Raw genomic sequence first — 14,780 nt, 5'->3', positions numbered from 1 at the left:
TTCAAAAACAATTCAAAGGAAAACTTCATGTAACTATGTTATTATGTCTATAACTAAATATTCTATATTATCACACTTGTATTGTTAATATGAATTGCATTCTTGTGAGTACATGTATGTCGGGTAGCATCACCGGTTAGTGGATGATCCGGTCCGAAAATCAGAAAGATGGCTAGCTGGAGATATGGTTACTGTATTGATTGGATGTAGACCTCGCTCTGCTCTGCAACAAAGAAATGTCAGTTGTTGGACCTCGTAGTTATTTTGATATGATCAACCAAGCTAGGTTAGGTCCTGTTGTTATTTGATCCCTGTGTCTAAGTGTGCAGGAACTTAGGAGCGCAGAAAGTCGAGCGGAAGACGCAGCTAGCGAGAAGGACGACACGGGAAGAGAGTCGACGAACTCGGTGTGTCCGAAGGACAAGAGAGCTGCGGAAGAGTACACCGGTGGGCGAGAAGAACGTGTGCGACGTTCGAGGGACGTAAAGCCGGGACAGAAGTCTGCTCGAGGAGAAGGCCAGGAATTGAGTTCAGGTGAACCCTATTTCGGTTGGCCGAAATCACCTAAGCGATCAGAACTTCGGAAGAAGAAAAGAAGATAAAGTGAGCTGACCTCACTGCTTAAGGTGTCTTCGACAAGTGTTGAAGGCTCCTTCAACAATGGAGGCACCTTCAACACTACTTGAGGTGCCTCCAAGCTGGTCAACTTGACCATTTGTGCGTGGATAGGAAGGCACCTTGAACTTTGTTGGAGGTGTCTTGGACTCTCGGGATAGACTTTCCAGGAGCTATATAAAGGCTCCTGGAGCTAGGAAATAGTCATTCATTCAAGCAATCAACTCTATAATCATTCCTAGCAACCTCTGAGCGTTCTAAGTGTGTAAAAATGCTTCTCCGCCTACAGTGAAGGAGATATTCTAGTAGAGTTGTTCGACCGTCTTGGATTAACAACCGTCTTAGTTGTAACCAAGTTAAAATTCTGTCTCCTCTTTTATTTCTGCTTTTTATTTTAGTGTTGCATTTTTGAGTTGAAAGTCTTGAGGAGGGTATACTTTAAATTTTTCAGGCAATTCATCCTCCTCTTGCCGGCCCCGTTGCAACAATATCAGTGTCGAGCCAAGGAAGGAGTCCCCGGTATTGACTTTTCGACGCTTAAGTCAGTCATCGGAAAGAGGGAAGAAGACGAAGCAACGGTGAGTACAAGCATAAATAGTGAATAATAAGTCCTAGAGAGAGAAGCTCTCCCTTCTCTCTAGAATTTCTAGAGAGAAGTTGATTGGAGGTTAGTGAAACACCGGAATCACTCTCCGACGATCTGTGTGAGCTATTTCATTCCCCCCTCTCCCCCCCTCCCCCCTTCTCCGTCCGTTAGATTTCTTCCCTCTCCTTGTTTCTCTCTTTTTGGTTTTCTCTTTCTGGTTTCGTTGGCCTCTCTGAGTTCTATAGCCATTGTTCAAAATGGTTGGTGGTTTCTGGAGGAGCAACTTTTCCCGACGGCGAACTCATGTGGCGATTATCTCAGACCAAGTTTCACCAAATAAGGAAAGTTTTCATTGCCAAATATTTTCATTATTCGATTATCTCTGGCCAAGCTTTGCCAAAGAAGGAAAATTTTCATCTCCGACCAAGCTTTTCCAAGGAAGGAAAGTCTTCAACACCACATATTTTCATTAATTTGCATTCATTGCATTAATTACTTGTCAAATATCTTCCTATTGATTGGCAAATCTTGGATGTCATTTCATTGCATTAATTACTTGCCAAATTTCTTCCCATTGATTGGCAAATCTTGGACGACAAATCCTTATTCGGTGGGTTTTATTTGGAAGTTAATTTCATTGAAGTGTGCTTAGGTGCCCACTTTCCACAATGGGAAAAAAGAAAAAGGAGCTCAAATATTCTCCCTTGAGTCAAGCACATGAATTGCAATTTGCCTCATATGAAGAACAACGTTTCAACCACATTGAAGCAGTCAACTTGGCGGCCAATGATTTTCATGAAGTGGACAAGGAGTATGAAGTGGACTCTCCAATTGGTGAGGTGGCCTAATCTGTGAAGGATGCTTTTGCTTATCATGCTTCTAATACCAAAAGCGGTGCTGAGGTGGATGAACAAGGAAGCAAGGTGAAGGAGGTTACTGGTGAGACCACCAACATGAAGGAGGCTGCATCAGCGGAGGGAGTGATGCCGGATCCAATACCGGTGGCTAGAGATAGTGATAATCATAATGATGGGTTGCTGGAGGTTGTTCCACCTACCCAACCGGCACAGGAGGTGAAAAAGAAGAAAACTTGGGCAAGTTTATTCAGAAACAATCTAAAGCCAACATCTGACGTGTCTCTGGAGCAATATGAAGCTAAAAGCGAGAGGCTATCTATCGATTTTGATGATATTGATGACATTGAGGATGCCCTAGGCTTTTGTCTCGTTGGTTGTTTCATGGGCAACATTCAGGAAGAAATAGAGTCTATGTGATAGTCAACCAGTGGAAGGTTCACTACAAATTCTTTATATATAAAAGTGGATGGGTGGTCTACCGTTCTGATACAAAAGAGGATCGCAATAGGGTTTTACAGGGAGGGTCTTACTTTGCTTTTGGAGTTCCCATTTTTCTGAAGATTATGCCAAGGTGTTTTCTCTTCCATGAAGATGGTCGGCTTGTTCCAGCTTGGATACAAATCCATGGTTTACCACCAGATTGTTGGTCACAGAAGGTCTTGAGTATGATTAGTTCTGAGGTAGACAATCCTTTATACATGGATAGCTTGACACGATCAAGGGAGTGACTAGAGTATGCTCATCTTTGGTGGAGGTTCCGGTCATTAGGGATAGAATTTGTGAGGTTCCAATCACATTGCCTACCGGAGTGCAGCTTGATCTCAGAATCGTTTATGAAATAGTGTCTGAATATTATGAGACTTGTAAGAAGATTGGTCACCGGAAAGAAGACTGTGACGGTCTGCCTCGCACAGGGAGGACAAGATCTAAATCAGCAGGTTACTGGGGGAGAAGGAGATCAAAACCGAGATCCAGAAGTCAGACATGGCGACCAAGACAACAACCGCAAAATATGGAGGATCCAGAGGCACAAAATGATTTAGCAATTATGGTGGTGCATAGTCCTAAGCCTGTGGCAGTTGTACATCCCTTAGATGAGGTGGATGCACAGTATGTACATCATGAAGACTACAAAGTGGATGACAACTACGGGTTCGAGCAGCCCCAGCGGAAGGTGTCAAATGAAGATAGCTGCTTGGAACATTAGGGGCTTTCACAAGTCCCTAAAACATGGAGGGGTGCATCACCTCCTCAAGCAGAAAGATATTCAAGTGATGGTGTTATTGGAGACGAAGCTGGATAGGGCCTTTCTTGTTCCTATTATGCATCGACGATTTTCAGGTATGGGGCATGTACATAATTTTGATATGTCTGATCATGGTCATATACTGCTTTTTTGGAACTTATACAGAGTTGATATGGATATTCTCTCGATAACCGAATAATTCATTCATTATCGGATTCGTTGTCGGGTCTCCGGGAGGGATTTCTTAGTGACATCTGTTTATGGGTTTCATTATATTATTGCTCGAAGGGCGTTATGGGAGGCTCTTACGGACTTTGGAGGATCTATATCTGAGTCATGGTTGATTCTTGATGATTTTAATTCTATTATATCGACATTGGATAGACAAGGGGGCTCTCCAGTCACTAATTATGAAATGCAAGGTTTCCAAATTTTTACTCAAGTATGCGGTTTAGTGGATTTTCGCTCCATTGGTTGTCGGCTCACTTGGACTAATGGTACGATTTCTTGTAAATTGGATAGAGCTTTGGTGAATTTTTTTTTGCTATTGGCAGATCTTGATGCTTATGCAAAGTTTACGGGCCCGAGTGTCTCTCGGACCACTCTTGTATCATTGTGCATATTCTAGCGAAAGATCAACCCCCAAACCGGCCTTTCAAGTTCCTTAATATGTGGTCACTCACAGAAGGTTTCATTGAGCTTGTGTTGGACTCTTGGTCGACGTCGATTTTTGGGAATGCTCAATATATTCTTAAAGCAAAGTTGATTTGTTTGAAGAGCAACTTGCGGGAGTTGAATAAAAAATATTTTGGGCACATTTCAGAGAAGGCAAGAAGAGCAACTATAGATTGAGAAGAGATACAGAAAGGGGTCCTAGCAGGAGGAACAATTCCCATTGACTATGATCATATACGGAGGAAGGCCACTCTACTTGCGGAAGCGGAGAAACAGTTTTACCAGCAGCGTGCGAAGAATGTTTACTTAAGAAGTTCTGATAAGTGTACTAAATTCTTCCATGATGTGGTGAAGTGCAATAACAAGAGAAATGCAATTATTACACTCACAAAGCAGAATGGGGAGCAAACAACCAGCTTGGGTGAAGTGGCAAATGAATTTGTGGGCTTTCTTCATGATCTACTTGGGCAAAATGTAGCATGTAACCCTACGGACAACAGTGGACTTCCTGGAAGAAAACTAACTCATGGCCAATCTGTGGACTTAATTAGGCTAGTGGAGGTGGAGGAAATTAAAGCCGCCTTATATGACATCGGGACCGACAAGGCACCGGGTCCGGATGGATATGGAGCGAAGTTTTTCACTTCATCTTGGGATATTGTTGGGTCAGATTTTATCGTAGCTGTTTAAGAATTTTTTCTGAGTGGTGAGCTCCTCAAACAGTGGAATCACTCATTGATATCCTTAGTGCCAAAGGCGGACTGCCCCGAAGGTTATGAATTATCGACATATCTCCTGTTGCAATGTGTTCTACAAAGTCATTGCAAAGGTATTGGCTAGCCGGTTAGCAGGAGTTTTGGGAGACTTGTAGGATCCAGCGCAAGCTGCTTTTGTCAAGGGGTGTTCTATTGATGATAACATTAATCTCACTCAGGAGTTGCTACAGAAGTATGCGCGCAAAAGAATATCCCCGAGATGTATGATCAAGGTTGATTTACAGAAGACTTTTGATATAGTAGATTGGGATTTTCTTATGGAGACTCTCGTTGGTTTTGATTTTCCCCAACAATATTGTGGATGGGTTAGGGAGTGTATAACTACGGCCTCTTACTCTATTTCCCTAAATGGTGGTATCTATGGATTTTTTAGTGGGCGTCGAGGTCTAAGGCAAGGTGACTCCTTATCTCGTCTACTTTTCGGTTTATGCATAGAGGTATTATCTTGCTGGTTGCAGGTCACTTCCTTGATGCCTTTTTTCACTTTCATCCTATGCGTAAAGAGGTCAGCATCACACATCTTGCTTATGCCGATGATTTGATGTTGTTTGCACGGGCGAATGAGTCCTCAATAAAAGTATTGGCAGATTGTTTGGAGATTTTTGGCAATGAAGCAAGACTTCGGCCTAATTCATTGAAGTCTCATATGTATATGGCGGGGATTGATGATAGAATGAAGGACCGATTACTCCAACTTATTGGATTCCAAGAGGGTACATTTCCATTCCGGTACTTAGAGATTCCACTAGCGGCAAAGAAGTTGCGGATTGTAAATTATGGGTCATTACTTGATACTATTACAAAGAAGATTAATTCTTGGCCAAAGCATACCTTATCTTATGCGGGGCGCTTGGAGTTGGTGAAGACAGTGCTTCAAGGAGTGGAGTGTTATTAGTTTTCTATGCTCCCCATTCCCGGTGGTGTCATTAACAAGATCAAAACTATATGTCGTGCATTTGTATGGTTTTCAAAGCATCCTCCTATTTCTTGGGCCACTTTATGTCTTTCGAAACAAGATGGTGGTTATGAACTATGCGACCTTCATGCATGGAATGAGGCTCTTCTTAGCAAAATACTATGGGAGATCCAAACTAATGTGAATTCGCTATGGGTAAGTTGGGTGCACCATCATTATCTCAAAGGGGTTAATTTTTGGCAATGAGAGATCAAAGCCTCGGACTCTCCGCTTATCAAAAGACTTGTGGGCATTCAGAACAAAATTCAAGGGGTTACAAGTGGAAGTGGAGAGGCGAACAGATTGATGGTTGAGTGGTTTGCGACGGGGAAAAATGGTGTAGCAAATGCATATGACTTCTTTATGCCGAGAGGTCCTGAAGTGTCATGGGCATCATTGGTTTGGAGGCCGTAGATTATGCCGAAACATCAATTCATTCTTTGGTTACTTGCCTATGGGAGGCTACAAGCAACCGATAGATTGTCATATGAGGAAAACAAGACATGTATGTTTTGCCACGGCCAAGATGAGTCGAATGGTCACTTGTTCTTTGAGTGCTCTGTCACATGTGCTCTTTGGAACAGAGTGAGAAGTTGGCTAGAGATAAATCATGATGTTAACTCAGTGGTGGAGGTATTTCACATTCTCGGTCAGCACTACAAAGGTGCAAGTCGAAAAATGAAAACTCGGTATTTTGGAGTTTCTTGTATGATATATGTTTTGTGGGAATCCCGTAACAGATGTCGCTATGAGGGAATGACTCCTGATATTGATAGGACGTTACGGAAGATTCAAATTCATGTTTATTGTTTTGTGGACTTATGTAGAAGTTGAAGTGGCTGTTGCCCGTGAGGAGTTTGTTGTCCGCTGATTTTGGATGTCCGTGGTTTTGAAGTTCTGTTGCTATCCGAGTTTTTAAAGCTATCTATATTGTTCATGGATTTGAAGACTAAAGATGTTCGTGGTTTTGTAGCTTTTGTTGCTACTCGTGCTTTTGAAGCTACCTCTACTGTTCGTGGATTTGAAGACTCATGGCTTGTGTGTGCATGCAAGGTATATTGAAGGCTTGAGTATATGCAAGCTAGTTCAAATGTTGACTTATGCATGTCTTGTGATTTGTGGTGAGAGTCAAAATGTTGACTTGTGAGAGGATGTGTGTTGGGGGCATGGGAGAGATGGTGAATAGATCCATCATAATTGATCTATCTAGTCCGCAACAAATGATTCACAGCAAAGACAGTACCAAATCCGTTGATGGTTGGGGTTTTGCCAAAAAGCCCAAGAGGGTGAATAGATCCACCATAATGATCTATCTAATCCGTAGCAAACAGCTTGCGGTAAAGATAACACCAAATCTGTTGATGGCTGGAGCTTTGCCAAAAAGTTCAAGAGGGTTTATAGATCCACTGTAAGGATCTATCTAGTCTACAGCAAACGTTTCGCGGTAAAGACACGATAAATCTGTTGATAGCTGATCATTTGCTAAAAGTGGGATGACGTTCTACGAAGAGATGCTTTCTGTTTGATGTCCGTGTTTTGTAGCCACTGTTTGTGCAATTGCTCCTGTATGTGATTTCCCATGGCCGAACATCACTTGCTCCACACTTCGATTATGCTTGCTCACGTTGTTTGATTGCCATTTGAATTGCATGTTATGGTGTTGTGTGAGTAAGTGATTGATGGTTAGTTTGACTTTGTTTTATGGTCATGATGTTGTGATATGCTATGAGTGAGTGATTGGTTGTTGTTTTAACTTTGGTTGTGATGGTGTGGTTCCTTTGAGTGCATTACCATGTAAGTGAATTGAGTGATGATAAGGGGTTTATCTCGATTGTAGAGGATAGACTCCTAGCTATGATGTATGTGTTTGTCATTCGATTTGAGAGACTCTTCCTCTCAAATCTGTTTTTATATATATGTACTATTTTCGTGAATAGTGAATAACATGTCCCCAGGGTGTAGCACAGTGGGGGGCACATGGTCTTGTGGCCGAGAGGTCCAGGGTTTGATCCTCAAGGTGTCACGGCCAGGGGTTAACGTCTCTGCCATGCGCTTTCAACTGTGTACCTGCATTTACCTCCCTCTATATCCGTGGGATCGGTTCTAGGGGGGTCACTGATGTGGCGGTTCCATATTTGTGAATAGTGAATAACACGTACCTCTATCGGTGCATGCATCCCCTTTATATAGCGTCCTAGCGGGCGAAATGCACGCTCCTCGAGGCGTGAGCACGTTTTCCAATTTGTCCTATAAAAGGACCTATCAAGAAAGTACCTTTAACATAATATCTTAATAGGGCATGTATATCTCTGACAAGACAGTAGAAGCTTTCGTCGTACGATTCGCTTGTTGACCATACCTTATGTCAGGGGCACTATCTCTCAGAAGAATATCAAGAGATACATCAATGATCCTTTTGCTCAACCGAGCGGGATAGCCGCTCGGCTGGGAACTCCTTGCTCGATCGGATTGGGCTGCTTTTCCTTGCGGTGACTCGACTCGGTAGCTTGTTTCCGCCCAACCGGACTAACACTTCGGTCATTCCAACATTCCTCTGCTCCATGATGAGCGTCTGATGATCTTGGTTGTACGGACGTTCTGTTTGGACCACCCCTTTGTCGGTCGGACGGTTCATGCCCGATCGGCCACTACAGGAGAGCTCCACTCGGCTCCTCTTTGATGAGTCCATTGATTCTCTGACGTTAATTTCCTTGATTTTGATCTCCACATCGACTGCTATCTCTATCCTTCGACTCATACTTAATGGACCCCCTTTTAACACTCCATCAGTGGGAAAATTGGAGTGCAAGGCTACTCGAACACCGTAAATGTAAGCTAATAGCATTTATTATTTTATTTGTCTTGCTGTAGTCCAGTGTGAATTTGTATAATTTCTTTTTCAGAACATGCAAAACCCTGTGCTCGTGAAAGGGGGAAAAAACTTTGTCTCTGTTTCCAAACTCAGAGAAATGGTGCTAATCAAAGAAAGCAAAGCTACTCAATTTCAGTCCAGACAAATGCAAAAATCATTTCAGACCAGGTTGATCGGTTGGCTAAATCAGCACCAACAGGAGTACAAGATCCAACTTCTGAAGCTTCCATAAAGAATCGACTTTGGTTTGAGTGTGCATTTTGTAATATGTTTGGACATGTGAATTTCTAGCACAATTTTTTGTTTTTGCGCGACAGCATTATAAAAACCTTGTTTTTGGATAGTCATACGTGACCGTTGATGTTTACGTTTGGACATGTGCATTTTCGGAGAAGATGTGTACTGTCAATTTATGGATATACGTTGCTGTGATAGCTATGTTTATTTAATGGATATATAATATGGATATATGTTGTTGTGATAGCCATGTCTCAGCTTTCCCAATGGATTGTAGGAAAATTTCCACTGTGTTTTTTCATTGTTGTGTGAGGGAGCACATTACATTTACAGGGAAACTTTGTCAAAATTTTAATTATTTTAACCTTTTTTAAAGTATTCTCTTCCAAGTCTCAACATAGAAGACTTGAGCTCTGATAACTTTTTTTTTAGAGTTTTTGAGATTTAGGATACTTTCTGTGGAAGAATCTATAAACTTTGATTGCCTTCTTATTACTTCAACCGCCTAGATGGGGTTTTAGACGTAGGAAGGTTAAACAATTAAATTAATTCGATGGCGAATCTGTGGCTTTGTCCTTTTTTTGTCTGTTAACGAATTTTAAATCGACTTACAAACTACATTAATGACATAATCTCCATAAGATAATGAGATTGTCATATTGAGCTCCCGCAAGTAAAAAAAGAAACAACCTAAATTAGTAGAAAATAAACTAGTAGTGCTCATAGAATTTTATATTTGATATACTCGTCTAATTTTTTTTATAAGAGATATATTTATCCAACTAAAAAAGTCTATGAATTAATCATTAATACGGAGAAAATCCATTTTTTCTTTTAACTCTTCATACATCTCAATAATCTTAGATCCATTATTACGATACTCATCAACTAAAATTAGATGACTATTTATTAACTTCAATAGTTCTCCCGTTATGTTTATTTTTTGACTAGAAGTTGAAGAGATGGTTGTAGTTGACTCTGAAATTGAGCTCAAAATTCTTTGACAACTAGGGCTATAAATGAATCAAGCGTTCATGAACAAGTTTGGTGTTCGGCTTGGTAAAAGTTTATTTATGTTCGTTCAATATAAATAAGATTAATTAAACAACCAAGATTGAACAACTCGTTAAACTAAATAAACAAGCTTGAACACATATGTGTTCAGCTCGATAACGTTTGTGAACAATGTTCATGAATAATACTTACGAACCATATTCATTAATAAAACTCTTTTCAATATGCTAAATTAATAATAAAATAAATAAATAAATTTAAATTATCAAGTTTAATACCAATCAAACAACTAAAAGTTTCAAACAATCGAATAAACTTGAATTGAGAGCTTAATAACATCTAAACGAACCAAGCTCAAGTCGAGCTGGAACCAAGCTTAAACCAAGCTTGAATTGAAAGTTTGATAGCATCTAAATGAACCAAGGTCAAGTCAAGCTTCAAACAAGCTCAAGATCATAAAAAATAAACTAAGTCAAGTTTGAATGCTCATTTCAAAAGCTTGGTTTATTTTAAGCTCGGCTCGACTCGGCTTGGTTACCTTATCAAACAAACTTGAACACCTCAAAACTTGACTCGGCTCGACTATAGCCCTATTGACAAGCACGTTATCTCTTCTTGTATGAATTAAAAGCTGTTAATATTTCCTCTTACTAAGATATAATTTATGTAATGTACCATTATATTTATTAGCTTAAGTATGAATTCCTTTCTTACTGTCATAAACATCGAAATAATTTATGCAATGTACCGTTAAGTATGAATTCCTTTCCTACTGTCATAAACATCGAAGTTCCATCCAAAAAAAAAAAACAACATACGTTATTCTATATATTACAATGAATAAACATTTTGAACATAAATTCTAATAGTATAATATACGTTGCAAAATTCTAATAGTATGCTGAAATCAAATCAAAAGATTCATCATTTTAACACTAAAATCAAGATACGACACGTACCTATTTCAATCGATATAAAAGTAAATTTATTCGACGATAGATATCGTAAACAAAATCTGATGTCAAATTAATACATCCAGATTCTTAAGAAATGAAATTTAAGAACCACATCCTACCAAAATAAAATCCCTCTTGAAATTGCTAATATGTATCTTTACCAAAATATACCAATATTAAAGTTGACATTTTTCATATTACATTATTTTTTTTTAGTATATCGGAGTCAAAAATATATTCGATAATTTATCAAACAACGTACTTAAAATTTTAAATTTACTTAAAAAACGTATGTTACTTTACTATTTACCAAAGGATGTATCTTTTCAAGTGCAATTCCCATTTTACCCTCCTGACAATCTGATTTTTCCTATTATTTTTCTTTTCTCTACCATTTCTCTCTTCTTTTTGTTACAGACATACAGAACATATGAATAAAATTATATAGATTTAGTCAATTTTTTAATAATATTTTAATACATTTGAAGGAGTTAAAATAAATAATAGATAACATATTTGAACTCCTTGCAATCCCAGAAATCCACTGGAATTGAAAGAAGTATAACCAGAACTTTCAAAGTCCATCAGTGGGTTTCGGTCAAAACCCACTAATAGACCTAAAGAGTTCCAATTGCACTTATTTCAGTTCTTATGGATTTCTGATGTTTCAAAAAGTGCAAATATGATATCCATTATTTATTTTGACTTTCATAGATATTAATATGTAAAATGGAAGAATCGTCAAAAAAGCTCACATTAGGTCTGATATGGAATCATATCAGGCCCAACGTGAGCCTGATATGAAATCATATCAGACCCACGCCGTATACGCTCATATTCTTATCCCATGACAATGCAATTACTCTTATGCTTGTGTGCATTAGAAGGTAAATCACATACGACTATTAGCCTTTAGAATAGTGACTATCACATAAGAGAGACATTTATCTCGGCTTTGCGGAGATTTAAACTCCATACCTCATGATGACAACACCTCATGTGCTAGCCACTAGACCGTCTCAAGGGGACAACCACGTCGAGCCTGATATGATTCTATATCAGGCCCAACATAAACCTGATATCATTTCATATCAGACCCAATGTGGACCTTTTTAACGATTCTTTCATTTTACATATTAACATCTATGAAAAGCTGAAATAAATAATTGATATCATATTTAAACTTCTCGAAACCTCAGAAATACATAGGAACTGAAATAGTTGTAATCGAAACTTTCTAGGTCCATCAGTGGGTTTTGACCGAAATCCACTGATGGACTTAGAGAGCTCTGATTACACTCATTTTAGTTCCAGTGGATTTTTAAGATTGTAAGGAGTTCAATTATGCTATCTATTATTTATTTTGCCTTCTTCAAATATATTAAAATGTTATTAAAAAATTGACTAAATTTATGTAATGTTATTCATATGTTCTGCATGCCTGTAAAAAAGAGAAGAGAGAGAAAATTATTAGAGAAAAAAATGATAAAATAAGTCAAATTGTCATGAGGGTAAAATAGAAATTATACTTGAAATGTGCGTCCTTTGATAAATAGTAAAGTAATATATGTCTTTTAATCAATTTAAAATTTTAGGTACGCTATTTGATAAATTATCGAAGCATATCATTTCCCTATACGGCCCCCTTTTTTTTTTTTTTTTTTTTTTTAAGTATCCCACTCCAAAATCACAAAACATACCTCAAATGACAAACCCTATGAGTTAAAAAAAAAAATCATTAAAGTTCAAAAACTCAATTATTAACAAGACACTTTGAAAAAATGGATCACACTTACTTTCGTCGTGATGATGCTCTCTTGCCTTCGCCGTCCAAAATCAAACAGAGTTGGGAGGAAGGAGACCATTGATAGGAACGTGTTTTAGGGATACGGAGATATTAGGGATGAACGTATTCATTTTTTATCATCATTTTTCAAAAAATAAATTACGGATGAGGGATATAAATGATGCAAAAAAATTGAGGGACATAAATGAAAAAAAAGGCTGAAACAATTTATCCCTGCTGTCCGTAGTTCCAAAAATAGCATAGTGCCCCCTGTTTTCTCGATGTTTTCGTGTTTACTTGAGAGAGAGAGAGAGGGGAGGGAGCCAGGGAGGGGAAGCGTGGGAGAGAAGAGAAAGAATGTTGTTTACTTTCACTGATAAGAATATTCCGATGTCATCTCACCATATCCTTGTTATTTATTATTATATTTACTTATATTATAACTCTCAAAGTTACACCCACAGATATTTTTGCCAACATTTAAAAGTTATAATTGCATCGTTAGATTCAGATCTAACTTCCTTGTTAAGTCGACTCCCGAGTAATTTTACCCCGTTGACTCTTTATTTTCCGAATTCTAAAGGAAATTATTCACCAAATACTCTGACCGATTCCTTGCTAATTAAGAATTTAAAGTATTTTTAATATTTAAAAAAATGATTTTTAGATATGTTTCCGCGTTGAAAAGAGTAATATATTAATTATTACATTAATTTTATATTAATTTACAGCTATGAAGCTAATATTTATTTTAATTTTTTTTTTGTCAAAAAGAAAGTAAAATAGAGGAGAACGCAAGCAGAGCAATCGAGAGAACAGAAGAAGAAGAACATGAACAGCCTCTTCTCCGATTCATGGAAACGTACGGACGTCGAGTATCCCGGCGGCGGTGGGGATGTTGAAATGGGAGCGGCCAATGGAGGTGGCGGGGCGAACCTGGACCGTTTCTTCGAGGACGTGGAGGCCATCAAGGAGGAGCTGCGCGAGGTGGAGCGCCTCCACTGCAGCCTCAAGGAGGCGAATGAGTCCGGGAAGACTCTCCACGAGGCGTCGGCGGTGCGCGCCCTCCGCGGCCGCATGGACGCCGACGTCTCCGCCGCCCTGAAGAAGGCCAAGCTCATCAAGCTCCGCCTCGAAGCCCTCGACCGCGCCAACGCCGCTAACCGCGCTACCCCCGGGTGCGGCCCGGGAAGCTCCACCGACCGGACGCGGACATCCGTCGTTGCCGCGCTCCGCAAGAAGCTTAGCGAGTCGATGGACGCCTTCGCTGACTTGCGCGGCCGGATCGCGGCGGAGTACCGCGAGACCGTCGGGCGGCGGTACTTCACCGTTACTGGGGAGGCTCCCGACGAGGCGACGGTGGAGGCGCTGGTGGCGACGGGGGAGGGGGAGCGGTTCATGCAGCGGGCGATAGAGGAGCAGGGGCGGGGGCGGGTGGTGGCGGTGGTGGCCGAGATCCAGGAGCGGCACGGGGCTGTGGCTGATCTTGAGCGGAGCCTGATGGAGCTGCATCAGGTGTTCATGGACATGGCGGTGCTGGTGGAGGCGCAGGGGCAGCAGCTGGACAACATCGAGAACAACGTCGGCCGGGCGGAGTCTTTCGTCCGCCGCGGTACCGAGGAACTCGTCACCGCCCGCGCCTACCAGAAGAACTCACGCAAATGTACCTGCATCGCCATCGTCATCCTCCTCGTCGTCATCGTCGTCGTCGTCGTCCCCGTCGCCGTCTCCCTCGCCAACAAGAGCAAGAATTAGCCCCAATTCCTTTTGAGAAATTTTCATTTCGCTCCTCAAAGTTCACAATTTATTTTCTCACTTTAGCTCTCAAAATTTATAAATTTATATTTTCATTTCGCTCCTCAAAGTTCATGATTTATTTTACCCTATATTATAAATTTATTTATAAATTTATAACTTTATATTTTACCCTAGTTTATATATCCTTAATGAAAATTTTTATTTTACCCCCTAATATTTAGATCCTTTTCCAAAATATTAATTAAAAACTTAAAATGTCTTTCATAGACCGGCCTAAAATTGTCTCTATCAATTAATAAAAACTTGAATCACAATGATAACAATAGAGAAACAAAATGAAAACAAAATTGAGACTTTTATAATATTTTAAATTATTCTAGAATTCTAAGAATTTTTAAAAAGTAAGCAAATTGTATAAGGTGAAATGGAATCCTTTCAGCATTTTAT

General features: G+C 39.8%; 1 protein-coding gene across 1 annotated transcript; it reads left to right on the top strand.

Annotated features, from left to right (window-relative positions):
* The first annotated feature begins 13,369 nt into the window (after nucleotides 1–13,369).
* Nucleotides 13,370–14,439, top strand: LOC122004018 (syntaxin-121-like). The gene has a single exon (XM_042558969.1). It carries the CDS (start codon nucleotides 13,407–13,409, stop codon nucleotides 14,328–14,330), a length of 924 nt encoding a protein of 307 aa, XP_042414903.1. The 5' UTR covers nucleotides 13,370–13,406; the 3' UTR covers nucleotides 14,331–14,439.
* The last annotated feature ends 341 nt before the right edge of the window (nucleotides 14,440–14,780 follow it).

The sequence above is a fragment of the Zingiber officinale genome, chromosome 7B (genome assembly GCF_018446385.1).
Source record: "Zingiber officinale cultivar Zhangliang chromosome 7B, Zo_v1.1, whole genome shotgun sequence".
NCBI lineage: Eukaryota > Viridiplantae > Streptophyta > Magnoliopsida > Zingiberales > Zingiberaceae > Zingiber > Zingiber officinale.
This window is presented reverse-complemented; position numbering and strand designations above follow the sequence as displayed.